Source organism: Schistocerca cancellata, chromosome 7, assembly GCF_023864275.1.
Source record: "Schistocerca cancellata isolate TAMUIC-IGC-003103 chromosome 7, iqSchCanc2.1, whole genome shotgun sequence".
Classification (NCBI taxonomy): domain Eukaryota; kingdom Metazoa; phylum Arthropoda; class Insecta; order Orthoptera; family Acrididae; genus Schistocerca; species Schistocerca cancellata.
This window is the reverse complement of record NC_064632.1, coordinates 559796386-559816632: the sequence shown is the minus strand read 5'-3', so window position 1 is coordinate 559816632 and position 20247 is coordinate 559796386. Positions and strand designations below refer to the sequence as shown.

Genomic DNA, 20247 nt, shown 5'->3' with positions numbered 1-20247 from the left:
CGATACCTCGCTGCGTTTCCGAGTTAATTATTTTGCACTGCAGTTGTCCACTCAGGTCGCTGCGAGCGAAAATACAAGCAGCCAGCCATAGACTGTTGCCAAATTTGTTATTAGTTTGGTTTCATTATACTGAATGCTTTTGGTCACATAGCTGAAATTTATCACATCCGAAAAAGGCAAATTTTAACTGGAATTCGAACAAGTAGTAACGCACTGATTCACAGATGTCTGGGCATTACCGCATTTTGCAAGTACAGGCGCTTGAATTTGTGAGCACAACGACTTATTTGGCTTTTTTTTAATGCCAAGTAACTCAAAAATGGCGTAACACACCTCTCTGTATTTCAGTCAGATATAGAGGTACAGTTACGGAAAATGACAAATTAACGAACTTGTACATGTGAACGTAAATGCATATGGCAGTTTACATTCTGGCTTATTAACAGCTCAGATTTTGCTGTCCGATCGAGGTAATTTACCAGTATCACTTACAAAAAAATTAGCCATTGTACGTCTGTTTGTATTTGGTGATACATTTCTTCTTTCATCAAAGTTTGTGGCAGGGTCATATTCACTCGCGGTTAATATGTCTCAAGCTGGTGGCCATTTGTCTCACATAGTTATGCAGTACGCAGCATACAGTATATAGCTAAATCTGCCAATGGATAAGCTATTACATATTTCTGGTATTAAAATGAAAATAATTCTTAATACAACGCAAATTCAGATACTGACTGCAACCGACATCATGAATCACATAGGAAAGAGAAACACAAGCAATAGCTCCACATAGCACGCGGCCATAGCTTCAGGTGTGATGTGTTGGAGCCCATAGCGGCCAGCCACTAGTACATGTCACCTATCTGATTCAAAAAACAAACCGAGCGGCGTATTGTAGTGGCTAGCACACTGTACTCGACTCGCATTCAGGAGGACGACGGTTCAAACCCCGTGTCTGGCCATCCTGATTTAGGTTATAAGTGATGTCCCTAAAACCCGCTTAAGGCAAATGCCGGGATGGCTCCTTTGAAAGGGCATGGCTACTTTCCTTCTTCATCTTGCCGTAGTCCGAGCTTGTGCTCCGTCTCTAATAACCTCGTTGTTCACGGGAAGTTGGAGCCTAAACTCTTTCTCATCCTCCACAGACAACAGTTGTATGTCAAAATGGTTCAAATGCCTCTGAGCACTATGGGACTCAACTGCTGTGGTCATAAGTCCCCTAGAACTTAGAACTACTTAAACCTAACTAACCTAATAACAGCACACAACACCCAGCCATCACGAGGCAGAGAAAATCCCTGACCCCGCCGGGAATCGAACCCGGGAACCCGGGCGTGGGAAGCGAGAACGCTACCGCACGACCACGAGATGCGGGCAGTTGTATGTCAGCCACCTTTCATATGCAGCAATGTATGACCTAAAATGCATCAAATGTAAACTCCCCCGAAATATCTGCAGTGAGTTAGAAAATTTCGAAGTATAAAGATATTTGATGATTACAACAGTCGAGATAGCAATAACATTTGTTTATTATTACTGGTTTCGGCTTATGTGAAAGCCATCCTGAGATATTTTTGGGCCCCCAATGGGTGGTGCCATACGGGATGAACATCAACGAAAGAAAAACGCGGATAATGGAATGTAGTCGAACTAAATCAGGTGATGCTGAGGGATTTAGATTAGGAAATGAGACACTTAAGGTAGTAAATGAGTTTTGCTATTTGTGAAGCAAAATAACTGCTGATGGTCGAAGTAGAGAGGATATAAAATGTAGACTGGCTATGGCAAGGAAAGCGTTTCTCAAGAAGAGAAATTTGTTAACATCGAATATAGATTTAAGTGTTAGGAAGCCCCTTCTGAAAGTATTTGTAAGGAGTGTAGCTATGTATGGAAGTGAAATACGGACGATAGATAGTTCGGACAAGAAGAGAATAGAAGTTTTCGAAGTGAGGTGGTACAGGAGAATGCTGATGATTACATTGATATGTAACTTAACTAATGAGGAGGAACTGAAGAGAATTGGGGAGAAGAGGAATTTGTGGCACAACTTGAGTAGAACGGATCGATTGGTAGGGCATGTTCTGAGGCGTCAAGGGATCACCAATTTAGTATTGGAGGGAAGCGTGGAGGGTAAAAAGCATAGAGGGAGAAAAAATTGTTCAAGTGGCTCCGAGCAAATGGTTCAAACGGCTCTGAGCACTATGGGACTTAACATCTGAGGTCATCAGTCCCCTAGAATTTAGAACTACTTAAACCTAACTAACCTAAGGACATGATCGAGGCAGGATTCGAACCTGCAACCGTAGCGGTCGCGCAGTTCCAGACTGAAGCGCCTACAACCGCTCGGCCAGTCTGGCTGGCCAAGAGGGAGAGCAATAGATGAATACACTGAGCAGATTCAGAAAGATGTCGGTTGCAGTTTTTTTCGGAGATTAAGAGGCTTGCACAGGTTAGAGTAGCACGGAGAGCTGCATCAAACCAGTCTCGGACTGAAGACAACAACAACATGGCTGGTGCTGGCGGCTCCTCGGTTCTTCGCATGATACTACGATCGTGCACAGTGTGGCATCACGTAAAGAATCGAGGAGCTGCACCGCCAGGCATAGAGGGCCTAAAAGTCTCAAGATGGCTTTAACATAAGCCGAAACCGGTAGTAATAAACAAATGTTATTGTGATATCGGCTATTGTTTTAATCAAGACAATGTTGTCTAAATTTTGAATAATAATATTTATGGGCAATACCGAAAAGTCAGTCCATTATAGAGCTGCACTGTGGGCCTACAAGATGTGGAACAATAATTTTTTTTCATCGAATAGTTCCACAAAATTGGATGAGGTATAGAGATGGGGGATCCGCTCTTGAACTGATTCATAGAGTTGAATCTTTCAAAGGAGTGAACAATCAGTGATTCAGAAAAAAAGAACGGTAGCTCCAAACGTTTCCCACGGCAGAGAGAGAGAGAGAGAGAGAGAGAGAGAGACGGAGCATATCAGCAGCGCCTCTGCTGTTCACAGCACAGTACACGCCACAAAACACAGCCAGTGCCGGCCTCTGCCCTGCTTCTACCTTGGCTGCCTGCATTGTGCAGTGCCCCATTGGATTTTGTGTTTCACATATGCCGTGCCGTCTCTGTGCGTCGTCTGCCGCGTGCAGTGTCTGGCGCAGCTTAACTTCACATTGCACTCTGTCGGCGATCGTTTGAGTCACACGTCCTGCCCTCTGGGCAGTTGATGCGAGCAGCAGGACAGAGAGCCACCTAGCGGATAACATAGGAACTACTTGCAACAACCTGCTCGCAAGGGAACGGACGATTTGTCTCGGAGCGGGTGAGTGGTGGCCGTTCACCGCTCCCCCCACCCTCGGAACTCGCCCGCTCAACGCTCACCCCAGCGTTCTCGACTCTAGCCAGAGCGTTGAGCAAAGCAACTCAGGTGTCACTCTAGTCTCTGCCATCTTAGCTCACGCAGTAATACAGCTCACGGCTCGACCTGCTCGACTCAGTGCTTCTGCATCGGAGTTCGTCTCTACTGGATATTCTTCTTCGTAGTAATACCGCTATGTATATTACATTATTATGTTATGTATACATCATTTGTTTTTATTTTGTTTTTATTTGTTTAAACTGATCAGATTAGGTTCCTGACGACTCCGCTTACTATAGGATTTTTATTATGGATACTCGAATTTACACTTTAATTACGAGTGAACCGATAAACGTATCGCAAAATGTGATACACCAATATTTTCCTTGTTTTATTCTGCGTAAGGCTATATGCACCACTTTCGTTTTACAGTCAAATTTATATTTTTTTTTCTTATTCTGGTACGGTTTTGCAATTTTAGGCATCTTCGGAAGGAAACGTTCACTTTAAAAATATATGGCTTGCGATGTATTTGTATGAGGTTAATGAAATTTTAATACATTATAGCCAAATATATTGTTAATGTAAATCTCAAGCTACAACATTTTCCGATCACCCAAAAAACCACGATAGTGCAAAATAAATCAATAATCAAAAACTTTGTCATATCATGGAAATTTCAATAAACAATACAAAATTCTTACTCATTATCTGTGTTACTTCAAAATAGGATCAAATAAGATCAAAATATAGGTATAGTACTGGAATAAACCAAGTTTAAAGGGCAATTTGCCTTCCATTTATTTTCTATTGTAAATGAGTGGTGAGTCATGAAGAAGAGCTAATTCATTTCAGGGAGTGAACAGTTCTGATCCGATCTCTGAAAAGAACAGTTTTGCCCATCTCTAATGAGGTAGACTCAGTAGCGGAACACGTGCCTTCCGTTGTGGAAAGAAATCGTTCGCCTGGTCCCAGGTTTACGGTATCTCAGCCGCGCACTGCTTCGGCTAGGCTCTGGCTGTCAACCTGTTGCGCCGCAGCGGAATTCGGCAACGGCCTGGCCCCTGGCGCACCTGCAGGGGTCAGACAGAGCGAGCTGAAGCGAGCGCGTACTTACGTCGACTGAGATGCCGGGGAAGGGGAAGATCTTGTAGACGGGCCGCTCGCTCGGCGAGTAGCGGAAGAACTCGAGCCGGCCGCGGTACCACTTGACGGCGTACAGAGGCGCGCCTTCCAAGTCGTACTCGCAGAGCAGGGAAGCCGGCCGGCCGCGCTCCACCACCGCCGGCTGCACGCGGAAGCGCACGTCCTTGAGGCACTGCCCACCTGCCAACACCACAGGCGAACGTGTTCAACGAACAGGCGGACCTGCTGCTGGGGGACAGTCAATATATGACGAGGGGGTGCTGTAAAATAAGGCCTCCGCACTTCTTAACGTGAAAACTCATAAAGCTTTTTTAAATAAAACAAACGTTATTATTAACATTGTACATCTGTATTCTTCATGTCTACATGTAATTACGTAGGCTTTCCCGGCGTAATAAATCTTGAAAGTCTTTTCGGGTTTGCTGCCGGATCCTAAAATCAACTTGACTCGATATTTCGGGGATCCAACTGTTCGCCATCTTCAGGAAATGCTGCTTCTGCTGATGAGTCCCGCTGAGAACTGACGCAAGATAGCAATTCGACGTCCTATATAGGCCACCGTTCAGTACACGTTCTGCTAAGAGGAAAACGTGGAATCCCGTATTATCTCGCATCAAAACTGAACGTTCTTCGGTTCGGCATGGATTGCGATATATCGCTGCCGGCAATGTTTCACTAAGGGCGGCGCCACCTCCCTGTTTTGTAAGGCAGAAATCGTGATGGGCGGCGCATGCGCCGTGTACTGAACGGTGGCCTATATAGGACGTCGAATTGCTATCTTGCGTCAGTTCTCAGCGGGATTCATCAGCAGAAGCAGCATTTCCTGAAGATGGCGAACAGTTGGATCGCCGAAATATCGAGTCAAGTTGATTTTAGGATCCGGCAGCAAACCCGAAAAGACTTTCATGTCTACATATTTACAACCGTCTGACGCAAGAGGCCAACGAATTGTATTAGGGGCGTTCTATAAGTAAGGCAACACATTTGTTCCCCGCTTCAGCCCTTATGGTTCCGTGAAGTTACCATACGTGGCGGCGCTATGCGTAGCCTTCAAATTGGGGTCCGTACCGGAGGTACGCTCCAAGCAGGAAGCTCTTACTGAGTTTCTTTTGGCAGAAAACCAAAGAATCGTGTAGGTATTCAGAGATGCTTCTGCAAAATGTCTACAGACATCTCCCAGTTAACAAAAGCAGGATGAGTCGTTGGGCGTGGCACCTGCCTTCATCGCAACAAAGTCACGCCAATGTCTGATCTCCCGCGTGCCGGCTGGCCGCACACAGCTCTGACTCCTGCAGTGTTGGAACGTGCGGACACTCTCTTTCGAGGTGACCGATGGACGAAAATCAAACACCTCGCTTCGCAACTGGACATCTCTTTTGATAGTGTTGACACTCTCTCACAGCAATCGCAGAACTTAAAGGTGTGTGCCCATTGAATAAAAAAAAATGGTTAAAATGGCTCTGAGCACTATGGGACTTCGTTTCTGAGGTCATCACTCTCCTAGAACTTAGAACTACTTAAACCTAACTAACCTAAGGACGTCACACACATCCATGCCCGAGGCAGGATTCGAACCTGCGACCGTAGCGGTGCATATTGAATACCTCACCGCCTAACAGAGCACCGTAAAGAGCAACGAAGGATTATTTGTGCGGAATTTATTGCGTCGTTCGGGACCGATCGTAACAGTAGTTGTCGAATATTGTCACAGAAATATATGCAGTGGCGTCACAGCACCACTCCTCCAAAGAAAAAGAAATCAAAACTGTACCCTGAACCGGAAGAATCATTGCGACAGTATTCTGTGACTCTGATGGGTTATTCTGTTTGATGTATTCCCTCGTGTTACAATGATCAACTATGAAGTGTATTGTGCTACTCCGAGGAAGCTGAAGAAATGACATGCGAGAAATGCAAACGAATTTCACCTTCTCTGAGACAACTATAGGCCTCACACCATTCTGCGCACCCGAGAAGCGCTCACGAAACTTCATCGGTCTGTTCTTCCTCATCCTCCTTACAGCCCGGATCTTGCACCTTCCCGTTTTCATATGTTTGGCCTAGTGAAGCACGCACTCCGCGGGGAGCAGAACGTAGGTGAAACTTCCTGACAGATGAAAACTGTGTGCCCGACCGAGACTCGAACTCGGGACCTTTACCTCTGGCGCGCAAGTACTCTAACCACTTCTCATTCTGGAAACATCCCTCAGGCTATGGCTAATATCTTCCAGGAGTGCTAGTTGTGCAAGGCTCGCAGAAGAGGTTCTGTAAAGTTTGGAAGGTAGGAGACGAGGTACTGGCAGAATTGAAGCTGTGAGGACGGGTAGTAAGTCGTGCTTGGGTAACTCAGTCAGTTAGAGCACTTTCCCATGAAAGGCAATGGATCCGAGTTCGATTCTCGGTCAGGCACACAGTTTTAATATGGTTCAAATGGCTCTGAGCATTATGGGACCTAATATCTGAGGTCATCAGTCCCCTAGAACTTAGAACTTGTTAAACCTAACTAACCTAAGGACATCACACACATCCATGCCCGAGGCAGGATTCGAACCTGCGACCGTAGCGGTCGCGCGGTTCGTGACTGAAGCGCCTAGAACCGCTCGGCCACCCCGGCCGGCAGTTCTAACATGCCAGGAAGTTTCAGATCAGCGCACACTCCGCTGCAGAGTGAGAACGTAGATGATGGGATGGTTATGGAGATGGTAGTATCGCCGCTGCTTCTGCATGACAGTACCAGACCACATTCGAGCACAGACATGTCCAACACTCCGATACCTTGGGTTTTCTGTCGTCGACCAACCTCCGTACAGTCGCGATTTGGCCCCATCCGATTTTCATCTGTTTCCCACATTTAAAGAACGCCTTGGAGGAGTTTGCCTTGATATTGACGAAGCGGTGCAAGCACAGGCGAGGTTGTGGCTCTGCCAACCAAATGGTTCAAATGGCCCCAAGCACTGAGGTCAGCTATCCCGTAGAACTGAGAACTACTTAAACCTAACTGACCTAAGGACATACATTCCCGAGGCAGGATTCGAACCTGCGACCGGAGTATATCTGGTAGTGATGTATAAAGAACAATTGCTAAGAAAAAATGGCACTAGCCCCCAAAATTAGTCTTTTGCCAACCATCTTCTAATTACAGGTCATTCAACTAAAGCCATCTGCGATAGTAACATATTGCACGCCGAAAAGAAATGGCGTAGACTAGATATTCTAGAAGAAATACAGATTTTCAAGCATTTTGCTCGAAAGGATAGCCTCATCCTTAACTTACAGCAACAGCTCATCATCATCATCATCATCATTTAAGACTGATTATGCCTTTCAGCGTTCAGTCTGGAGCATAGCCCCCCTTATACAGTTCCTCCATGATCCCCTATTCAGTGCTAACTTTGGTGCCTCTTCTGATGTTAAACCTATTACTTCAAAATCATTCTCAAACGAATCCAGGTACCTTCTCCTCGGTCTGCCCCGACTCCTCCTACTCTCTACTGCTGAATCCATGAGTCTCTTGGGTAACCTTGCTTCTCCCATGCGTGTAACATGACCCCACCATCTAAGCCTGTTCGCCCTGACTGCTACATCTATAGAGTTCATTCTCAGTTTTTCTTTGATTTCCTCATTGTGGACACCCTTCTGCCATTGTTCCCATCTACTAGTACCTGCAATCATCCTAGCTACTTTCATATCCGTAACCTCAACCTTGTTGATAAGGTAACCTGAATCCACACAGCTTTCGCTCCCATACAACAAAGTTGGTCGAAAGATTGAACGGTGCACAGATAACTTAGTCTTGGTACTGACTTCCTTCTTTCAGAAGAGAGTAGATCGTAGCTGAGCACTCACTGCATTAGCTTTGCTACACCTCGCTTCCAGTTCTTTCAGTATGTTGCCACCCTGTGAGAATATGCATCCTAAGTACTTGAAACCGTCCACCTGTTCTAACTTTGTACCTCCTATTTGGCACTCAATCCGTTTATAGTTCTTTCCCACTGACATTACTTTCGTTTTGGAGATGCTAATCTTCATACCATAGTCCTTACATTTCTGATCTAGCTCTGAAATATTACTTTGCAAACTTTCAATCGAATCTGCCATCACAACTAAGTCATCCGCATATGCAAGACTGCTTATTTTGTGTTCACATATCTTAATCTCACCCAGCCAGTCTATTGTTTTCAACATATGATCCATAAATAATATGAACAACAGTGGAGACAGGTGGCAGCCTTGTCTTACCCCTGAAACTACTCTGAACCATGAACTCAATTTACCGTCAACTGTAACTTCTGCCTAACTATCCATGTAAAGACCTTTAATTGCTTGCAAAAGTTTGCCTCCTATTCCATAATCTTGTAGAACAGACAATAACTTCTTCCTGCGAACCCTGTCATATGCCTTTTCTAGAACTATAAAGCATAGATACAATTCCCTGTTCCACTCTTAAAACTTCTCCATTATTTGCCGTAAGATAAAGATCTGGTCCTGACAACCTCTAAGAGGCCTAAACCCACACTGATTTTCATCCAATTGGTCCTCAACTAATACTCGCACTATCCTTTCAACAATACCTGAGAAGATTTTACCCACAACGCTGATTAAAGAGATACCTCTGTAGTTGTTACAACCTTTTCTGTTTCCATGTTTAAAGATTGGTGTGATTACTGCTTTTGTCCAGTCTGATGGAACCTGTCCCAACTCCCAGGCCATTTCTATTATCCTGTGTAGCCATTTAAGACCTGACATTCCACTGTATTTGATAAGTTCCGACTTAATTTCATCCACCCCAGCCGCTTTATTGCACTGCAATCTATTGACCATTTTTTCCACTTCCTCAAATGTGATCCTGTTTCCATCATCATTCCTATCGCATTCTACCTCGAAACCTGTAACATTACTGATCGCATTTTCACCTACATTGAGCAACTCTTCAAAATATTCCCTCCATCTGCCCAAGGCATCCACAGGATTCGCCAGCAGTTTTCCTGACCTGTCCAAAATACTTCTCATTTCCTTCTTACCTCCATTTCGAAGACTGCTAATTACACTCCAGAATGGTTTTCCAGCAGCTTGACCCATAGTCTCCAACCTGTTTCCAAAGTCTTCCCACGATTTCTTCTTGGATGCTGCAATTATCTGTTTGGCTTTGTTTCTTTCTTCAACATAACTTTCTCTGTCTACCTGGGTTCTGGTATGTAGCCATTTTTGATACGCCTTCTTTTTCCTTTTACAGGCTGCCTTGACTGTATCATTCCACCAAGCTGTTTGCTTCATCCTACTTTTACACACTACTGTTCCAAGACATTCTTCAGCCACTTCTAGTACTGTGTCCCTGTACCTTGTCCATTCCTTTTCCAATGACTGTAATTGACTACATTCAACTAACTGGTACCTTTCTGAGATCGCTGTTATGTACTTGTGCCTGATTTCCTTATCCTGAAGTTTCTCCACTCTTATCCTCCTACATATGGACCTGACCTCCTGCACTTTCGGCCTCACAATCCCAATTTCACTGCAGATTAAATAATGTTCAGTGTCAGCAAAGAATCCCCGAATACACGTGTATCCGTCACAGCCTTCCTGAATTCCTGATCTGTTATTATATAGTAAATGACAGATCTGGTTCCCCTGCCTTCCCAAGTATACAGGTGAATGTTCTTATGTTTAAAAAAGGAGTTTGTGATTACTAAGCCCATACTGGCACAGAAATCCAAGAGTTGTTTCCCGTTCTTGTTGGCCTCCATATCCACTCCAAATTTACCCATAACATTTTCATACCCTTCTGTTCGATTTCCAATCCTGGCGTTAAAATCACCCATGAGCAGAACACTGTCCTTGTCCTTTACTCTAACAACTACATCACTGAGTGCCTCATAAAAACTATCCATCTTATCTTGATCTGTCCCTTCACAATGCGAATATATTGACACAATCCTAATTTTCTTGCTAGACACTGTCAAATCTATCCACATCAGTCGTTCGTTTACATACCTTATTGCAACTACGCTGGGTTCCATTTCTTTCCTGATGTAAAGCCCTACACCCCATTGTGCTATTCCTGCTTTGACTCCTGACAGGTAGACCTTGTATTCTAGCAACAGCTACGTAAAAAAAAATTTCAACGGTATAAAGCCGTTACTCGATATCTGACTTCGGGTCTCCTTCTGCAAGTTTCCGAAATGTTCTTTTCCCTCTAAGGTAGTCCTATGTTTTTTAATTATAAAATCTTTCTTGGCTGTATTTCACGTCAAATCGCTTTCTAAAAGTTGTCATTCCTCCTATCTACATTTTCATAATGATGTTTTTATGTTTTATCTTACTGTTATAAGCTTTGATGTAAACAAAATGTTATGTTGTAGGCTACTATCAAACCAACATTGCTTTCCATTATGTACCAAATACTGTTTGTTTGTAATCATTTCTGCCTATATTTCAATGTGAAGTAGCGTAATTGTATCTACGGCTACTAGATGGCGCGCTCGTTGCAGCGCCATGTTCATCTGGCCGCATTTGTTAACGCGGGCACCTCAGTCCATTTTGCAACCTACACCACGCAAGTAACGAGCAGCCTTTAGTAGCTCGCCATCACAGTTTCCTTTATCTTAAATATCTTTGTGACTAATGCCCTTCTGGCATATTTGTTATTTTATAAATGACATAAGTACTGCCAGTCTTTCACGATGATTCCATACTTATACTCTGTGTCATACGTTTTTAGTCATAATTCTGTGATCATGTTATAGACCATTCTTTGATTTAAATTCTGAGTAAGACATAGCAGTGTTGAAACCCGATTAATTCGTTCAAAATAGTGACCGAGGGCTGTTTTCTTTCAATTGTGTGAAGGTTGTATAACTAGTTGACTGTAACGAAATGCAGAAAGACCTGCAGAGGTTCGACGATAGGTGCAAGGACTGCCCGCTGATCCTAAACGCGAATAAATGTAACATATCGAGCATAGGGAGCCGAACAAATCCATTCCTGTTCTGTTAAGCTACTAATATAAAATCAGTGTAAACAGCAACAAGCGTAAAATATGCCGTCTTAATAGTTATGTATCTGATGTAAACTGCTTTGCAATTGTAGTTTCCTTTATCAATACAGTTCTCCTAGCATCGGCAGTATCTCACATGTACTGCATTCTAATGTACGCCGAAGACTTTCTTTCATAATAATCATTTAATAAAACTGTTGTCTAATATATGCTTGAATACACTCTAAGACAAAAAAAAGAAAGAAAAAAAAAGAAAAAGAAAAAGGAAAAGAAAAAAAACGCCGCACCAGGAAGGATATCGATGGCTGTGGTGTACGTGGTCAGACAAACTATTACAATTTCGAAACGACTAGATGACTTATTCCAGAGAAAGAGCTTCACAAATCGAGGAAGTCAATAGCACGTTGGCCCATCTCTGGCGATTATGAAAGCAGCTATTCGACTTAGCACTTAGCTGTTGCATGTCATCCTGGCGGATAACGTGCCAGATTTTGTCCAACTGGTATGTTAGATGGTCAAAATCCCGAGGAGGTCAGAGGGACCAACCTGCATTGCTCCAAACGTTCTCAGCTGGGGAGAGCTCCGGCTACCTTTCTCGCCAAGGCTGCGTTTAGCAAACACGAAAATATGCAGTAGAATCTGTCGCCGTGTGCAGGCGGGCAATAACTTGCTGAAATGTAGGCCAGGATGCCTTGCCATGAAGGGCACCTACGGGGAGCGTAGAGTATCGTCAAAGTATCACTGCGCTGTAAGGGTGTCGCGTATGACAAAAACAAAGAGGTCCTGCTGCGAAAAGGAATGGCACCCAGGACCAGCAGTCTTGCCTGTCGGGCTGTATGGCGGATGGCGGTCAGGTTGGTACCCCACCGCTGTCCAGGGCGTCTAGAGATACGTCTCCGCTGGTCGTCGGGGCTCAGGTCGAAGCAGGACTCATCATTAAAGACAATTCTAACTTCATTCACTGAGCTTCCAGTGAGGAGACTTGCCGGAAGACCTGCTGGTCTGCGCCGCACAATGCGGAACTTTCTATTCTTTGCCTTCGTGCTTGCTGTGGTGTCACCGCCAGACACCACACTTGCTAGGTGGTAGCTTTTAAATCGGCCGCGGTCCGCTAGTATACGACGGACCCGCGTGTCGCCACTGTCAGTGATGGCAGACCGAGCGCCGCCACACGGCAGCTCTAGAGAGACGTACTAGCACTCGCCCCAGTTGTACACCCGACTTAGCCAGAGATGGATCGCTGACAACTACGCTCTCATTTGCCGAGACGATAGTTAGCATAGCCTTCAGCTACGTCATTTGCTACGACCTAGCAAGGCGCCATAGCATTTGATATTGAGATTATAACATGTACCGTCAAGAGCGATGTACACCAATTGTGGATTAAAGTTAAGTATTATATCAACTACGTACTTTATTTGCTACTATTAATTCCCTTAACTGTTCCAGACCTCACGCCAGTCAGCGTGTAATTAAACGCGTGCATTTCGGCCTCCTCTAGCAACACAGTGTTGGCTCTTCTGCCAACACTTCAATTACAATGTCATCGGCGAACCTCAAAGTTTTTATTTCTTCTCCATGGATTTTAATACCTACTCCGAATTTTTCTTTTGTTTTCTTTGCTGCTTGCTCAATATAGAGATCGAATAACATCGGGAAGAGGCTACAACCCTGTCTTACTCCCCTCCCAACAACTGCTTCCCTTTCATGTCCCTCGACTCTTATAACTGCCATCTGGTTTCTGTACAAATTATAAATAGTCTTTCGCTCCCTGTATTTTACCCCTGCCACCTTTAGAATTTGAAAGAGAGTATTCCAGTCAACATTGTCAAAAACTTTCTCTAAGTCTACAAATGCTAGAAACGTAGGTTTGCCTTTCCTTAATCTTTCTTCTAAGATAAGTCGTAAGGTCAGTATTGCCTCACGTGTTCCAGTATTCCTACGGAATCCAAACTGATCTTCCCCGAGGTCGGCTTCTACTAGTTTTTCCATTCGTAGTTTCCGAATAAGCCTCGTATTTTGAGGCAGCGTAACTCATGGCGCGACAATTACAGATTATATTCATGCAGTATTTGAGAATGAGAGCACTTACGAACTTCCAACTTTCTTTACACATACTTTCAAACATTTTCGAAAGATTTTCTCGTTGCCAAGCCCAACAAAATAACAAATGGAATAAACTTTATCGCGTACTGGATTTACGCTGTTCGTGCAGTAAAACTCCAGCATCTGCCATCACTTTTTGATTTATTACTTCATTACTATTAACTATATTCACAACACTTTTTGCAGACTGTGTCCCCACATATCACGTTCATGATTATATCACTGTACGACATACACTTCAGGAGATATGACGTGATAAACATTTAAATGTTTGAGAAACTAGTTTTCTTTGAAAGGGAGCGGAAATTACACGGACTATAGTCATCCAGTGCTTGACTGTGAGTTCACTTAGCAACTTCTAACAAACTTTGAACATAATTTCGAACTGCTTATAAACTTTTTCTGACCTAAAACCCTAGAAAATAACGAAAACCATAACGGCTTTGATTTTGACACTTTCATTAGTCTACAGGTTACCAATCCGAAACTTAACTTTTAACATTATCACATTAATATATTAGTAAAGTAATCTCATGTTAGAAACGGTTTTTTATGTGGAAGCTCGATTCTTTAAGGAATCAGGAGTCGGTTGGTTACTTCTCTTAAATATGCCTTCCAGGCAGGTATCACGTAACACAGCAGCGTTGTGTCACATGTCAATGCCGAGACGGCACGTTTCTGTTGCCCCGTGTTTCAAATATCCATTACGAATAAAATATTCGTGAACTGTTTCCCGGATTTTTTCTCCGTTATGTGTGTATTTTCCCTGTCTGTGCAGCCATGATATCACTTCTCGCTACAGCTTCTGTATTTTTGTACTGAGTGGAGACTGAATTATTTTGCAAGTCATTAAAATACATTTACGAAAGAAATAGATTTCTCGCATGAGTCCGCGACTCTTGAAAATATTCTGCGCATAAAACCATTTTGATCGCTTAATAGGCGTCTTCATTTATAGCGTCGTTTCGGTTACTCCTTCATCAGATCCAAACCTAGAACTTGTAGAATATTTTTTCAGTACCAGTAAAAGCTAACAGCTGATGCCGTGATTTGGGAAGTTTCGTTGGTACGGACACTGAACCTTGTTGTGCAAGTTGTAACTTTTGATCCAATAATGGCAGTACCTGAAATGACGCTATACATCATCATCATCACCATGATTTTCCTTCCAAATATTAGGCTTTTTGATCTGTTAGGTCTCGTTAAGATGTTCTCCTGCCATCTTTTCATTGGTCGACTTACCGATCTGACACCGTTGGTTCTGCTCCTTCCAGAAAGGATTGTTTATAGTCTAAATGTGTGAATGTGTTCACTCCATCGAAAATTAATTTTACTTTTCAAACAGATCTTGCTTTATACTGTGTATTTTGCCCAGAAGCCCATACCTTTGTTTTTCGGTGTTGAAGTCCATGTTGCCTTTTTCGAATGTAATCCATAAATCGTGTACAGAGGGCTGCAGGTCACACTCTCAAGTTGCTGGAAGAGCTAAAGCACCTGCAAAAAGTAAAGCATCTGGCTTTTATTCCTTTTGTTTTGAAAGAAGCTGTGTGGCTTTTGTCTCCACTGTTGGATGATTTTATTCATTTAAGTAGTAAATAAGAGTCGTTAAAGGCCGCATCCCCGTCATACTTCTGCATGATTTTTGCCTCCCCCTCTCCGAATATTTGACCTCCTTCTTGACACAGATTTTTTTTTCTGTAACTCCTGCATACACGTTGGTGGGAAAAACCACAACACCAGGCAGTTGTGCGACATAAACGGAAGTTGTTAGGCGTGTTTATACATCTGAAAGATGATGTCTATTAAAATTTCAACTCAGTATCATAAGAAAGGGCCTAGTAGTGCCACTATTAGGATGCAAATCGGCTTTGCTTAGAATACAAGCTGTAACGGTGATGGGCGTTACTTACCTTTGAGAGTGGACATGGTGAGTTGATGTTAATCAAGAATGCCTTCAAGGCAACGAAGACGTCGTTATCAAAACCTCACTGAATTTGAACGAAGTTGCGTAATAGGGCTACGAGAAGCTGGATGTTCCTTCTGTGAACTGCGGAAAGACTGGGCAGAAATGTAAGCTACATGACTGCTGGCAGCGGAGGTCTCGGGAATGTACGGTCGCAAGAAGTCCGAACTCCGGACAGCCACTTGGCACTACCGAATGTGAAGACCAAGGTGTCCGGCGGAAGGCTTTGGCGCATCGTAATTCACCTGCAGCAGCAATTTCACAGCTCCTCGCACCAGAGTGACACAAAGAAGTGTTAGAAATCGGTTACTCCAAGGACAGCTCCGAGACAGACGGCCTGTAGTCACTGACCCCATGGTAATCATTTGCCATTTGCGACGTCGGTGATGTCAAGCGAGGGCTCATTTGAGGACAGGGTGGAGGCCTGTTGTGTTTTCTCATGAAAGCTGGTTCTGCTACGATTCCAGTCATAGCCGTGTGTTTGTTAGGAAGAGCGCAGTTGAGGGTCTGAAACCAATCAGTTTGCGTGCGGTACCCACTGGACGTACAGCTGGAGTTACGATCTGGGGCGCGATTTCGTATGACAGCGGGAGCGCTCTCGTGGTTATCCCACACATCCTGACTGCAGATTTGTAGGTCAGTCCGATGACTCGAACCAAACACGGTTAACAATAGAACTTAAAGAAAATCAGCCTATTCAAGACAACACAGTCACAAGTGCAAGTCTGAAGTCCACAACACAGACCCGGGTTACTGGGTTCGATTCCCGGCGGGGTCAGGGATTTTCTCTGCCTCGTTATGGCTGGGTGTTGTGTGCTGTCCTTAGGTTAGTTAGGTTTAAGTAGTTCTAATTTATAGGGGACTGATGACCATAGATGTTAAGTCCCATAGTGCTCAGAGCCATTTGAACCATTTGAACCATCCACAACACAGAGCACTCCAGTGGTCAGATTGTCACCTGTGGACCCGGTAAGGGTGTACCCCAACATCGAGTACACGATGCAACTGGCCAGGCTGGAAGAGCCGATTACCCTGGCCACTGCCTTACGACATGTGGTCCGTGTAGGACATGAAGGGGGTAGGAAGGTAACTTTCTCGGTAATGGAGGCTGTGGACAGAATTCAGCTAAAGTCAGTGAATCTCCCCACTGATTCCGGAGCCCTGCGGGACCTGCTGAAAAAGTCTTTGAGAGACGTGGTGAGAAGTTTGACCTCCAGGACATCTACGAACAGGCTGTACTGGCAAATGGACGAATTGCTTTCGACTGGAGTAAGACCTGGCCAGACGACCACATGCATACATACTTCCCATGACGACTGAAATCAACATTGGACAATTAAACACTCACAATACCAGACTTGTGACGCAGGAGCTCCGTACAGAGGTGGAGGAGAGGAGACTGGATGTGCTCTGCCTACAAGAGCCGTACTCCCAAGCTGGAAAAATATCTTTTGCTGCCGCAACATGGCAAATTGTCAGCAGAGGGGAGGACCCTAGAGCGACGATAGCAGTTACAAATAAACTTCTGAGGGTCACCACGCTCTCACAATTTACAACTAGTCACTGCAACGTCGTGGAGCTTCAGTTCCCAGTGGGAGTAATTATTCTCATAAACACGTACTTCCAATACGGAGACGAGATTGAGCAGCATTTAGAATATCTGGCAAGAGTTACCACGGCGTTGCGGGGACGGAAGATAGTCATAACAGCTGGCATTAATGCAAAATCCCCCCTGTGGTACTGCAGCACCAGAGATACAAACGGAGGTAAAGTGGAAGAGTTTATCATGGCTTCCCAGCTCGTGGTGGCCAACAAGTCGGGCAATCCTCCTACCTACAAAGCAGGAGGAGGACAGGGCACGAACATAGACGTAACCCTAACATCTCATAACGCAGCAAATCTCATACAGAGCTGGAAAGTCTTGAGCAATGCCACCACGAGTGACCATAATTTAATAACCTTCACTCTAGGTGAAATGGAGTGCCGCTGGACCATGGGGTGGGAAGTACAATTCAATTATAACAAAGCAGATTGGGAGCGCCTAGCAAGGGAGTGCGACATCCCTGCCTTACCGGAAGATCACGTACATCAAGACATAGACGTGGGCGAAAGAGCTGACGAACTGGTGGGCGCAGTACACATAGCGGTGAGGGCCGCTGTACCAACCAGGAGGAAGGCCATTTCGGCCTCACGGTCAGCATGGTCGGCCGAATTAGAGGAACTACGTCAATCTGTCAGGAGGCTAAGGAGGAACTACCAGCGCAGTGTCGTCTGGCTGGAAAGGCAAAGATGGCAGTTGAAATATAGGGACGCCAAGCAGAGATTTCAGAAGGAACTACGTGAAGTGAGAATGCGTAGCTGGGAGAGCTACTTGTAGAACCAGTTGGCCTTGGACCCGTGGGGTCTCCCCTATAAATTAGTGAGGGAAAAAATCCGCTCTCCCCTGGAGCTATCAACAGTCAGGCAGGGGGCAGGATGACGGAATCTTGGCAGGAGACTGCAGAGGTCCTTCTCCGGTCCCTGCTGCCTGACGACAATGCGGATGGAGAAACCGTAAGCCAGCAGCAACTGCGAGATACAGACCTAGAATATTACAACAACGACACGGCAGTCTACCCCTTCTCGGAAGAGGAGGTGGCTGCACAAGTAAGGTCCCTAAAAAGAGGGAAAGCTCCAGGACCAGACGGCATTGTGGCTGAGGTGGTGCAATTTCTGGCACCCCAGTTAATCGCGCCGCTGACTCACCTCTTTAACGAGTGCCTCAGACAAAGGAAGTTCCCCAAGAGGTGGAAAACCGCGAACGTAGTTATAATAAAAAAGGGACCAGAAAAAGACCCGGCCGAAGTCAAATAATACAGGCCAATCTGCCTATTGGACCTGTTCGGGAATCTTCTGGAAAAACTGCTGCCTGACAGATTGACGGCTCACCGGGTACTGTGCGGGATGAGCGACAGGCAGTTCGGCTTCAGGCCGGGGCGGTCGGCATCTGATGCTATCGCTCTGGCGGCTGAGGTCTGTGGCTCAACACCGCATAAGTACGTCGTCGGCATCATGGTGGATATCAATGGCGCCTTCGGAAACCTGTGGTGGCCTTCGCTCTTCTCCTGTCTGCGGGAGAAAGAGTGTGCAGGGCCGCTAAATGGGTGTCTGAGGAGCTATTGTAAGGACCGGGAGGTATGGCTATCATCCCCTAGCGGGAGTATTGGGAAAGTAATTACGAAAGGGTGTCCCCAAGGCTCTGTTCTGGGAACCCTTTTCTGGGACATCCATATGGAACCATTGCTAGACAGACTACAGCAAAGTGAAGAAGTGCTAGAGGTGATAGCCTACGCAGATGACCTCCTCCTGCTGGTCGGCGGTCGCAGCCGAGAGGTCATCGAACCAAAGATCGAAAGGGCCATAGAGAAACTGCACCAATGGTGCCTAAACACAAAGATGAAAATATCTCCGTGTATATCTACATACCTACTGCTAAAAGGTCAGCTAATCAGGAATCCCAATGTTAGAATCGATGGCTCGCCAGTTCTTTGGCGACGGGAGACGCGATACTTGGGAGTCATAATTAACGAGAGATGGAACTTCGGGAAACACGTAGACACCGTAACCCAGAGAGCTCTCCAACTACTAAACAATCTCATCTCCTTTGGACATAAAAGATTTCACCTCCCTCCTCATCTCATGAAACTTCATCATAATAGTATTCTAACCTCAGTAGTGGGTTACGGCTCGGGAGTCTGGGCGCACAAGCTCACGCGGGTCGTGCCTGCCATGACAGTGAGAAGAGTTCAAAGAAGCATGATTTTGAGATCTATGGGGGCCTACAGGACATCACCGGGTGGAGCATGTTTGTCATAATGGGGTTCTGCCCGCTATATATCAAGATACGCGAGCAAGCGGCGTGGTACTGGGCCAAAGAGGGGAACAGGGAGAAAATAATAGAGATCATGGGTGTGAGGGTGGAGGATAAGAGAGAAATACGAAACAGAGGGGAGGAACTTTGGCAGAGGGCTTGGGAGGAAGAAGAAACTTCTTACCTGACGTAAAAGAGCGTGGGGGCATGAAATACTTTGAACCTACACGAGGACTCATTCATTTTCTCACTGGTCATGAACCCTACCCGACATATCTATGTTGGTTTGGGAAAAGGGCAACTGTGGCGCGGCAGAGGGAACTCCCGACCATGTGGTTTTCGAGTGCCCTCTCTTCAATGATGTTGCGACAACACTCCGAGACAGACTTCCGAACAGTGACACATACCATCTACTTAGACAAGAAGACACTTTTCATACTTTGAATGCTCTGGCAGATGAGGTATCACAGAAAGTGTTAACAGAATACCTGAGGGACCAAGAGTAGGTACCAATTCATAGACCAACCGATTGAGACCTAATCCCATTCCCATACCGCCTGTGCGTGGAATGGCCGACTTCCATCAGTTGGAAACCGCCACGTACAGGATTGGGAGGGGGGGGGGGGTCAATTACCACAGATTGTGACTAAAGCACCGATTATGACACAGGTTATGTTAGTATTTAGTAGGACTTACATTAGGACATTAATTTAGGAAACTGCAGCGAATACTAACTTTGGCCAGCCCAGTGCCAGGGGCATGCTCCAAGGGGTTAGCTCGTGGAGCCTGGCTATTCTAAGTAGGTTTGTATTTTGCTGGCACAC

The 20247-nt window shown here is 45.1% G+C and overlaps 1 protein-coding gene across 1 annotated transcript in view; it reads right to left on the bottom strand.

The window, feature by feature from the left end:
* LOC126092904 (uncharacterized) overlaps positions 1 to 10398 on the bottom strand; it is a 930835-nt gene extending 920437 nt beyond the window's left edge. Inside the window, exons 1-2 of the mRNA XM_049908633.1 lie at positions 10326 to 10398; positions 4482 to 4690 (exon numbers count right to left, since the gene is read on the bottom strand). Of these exons, the coding sequence (XP_049764590.1) occupies positions 4482 to 4690; positions 10326 to 10398 (282 nt within the window). The remainder of the gene's footprint in view (positions 1 to 4481; positions 4691 to 10325) is intronic.
* Positions 10399 to 20247: the final 9849 nt, after the last annotated feature.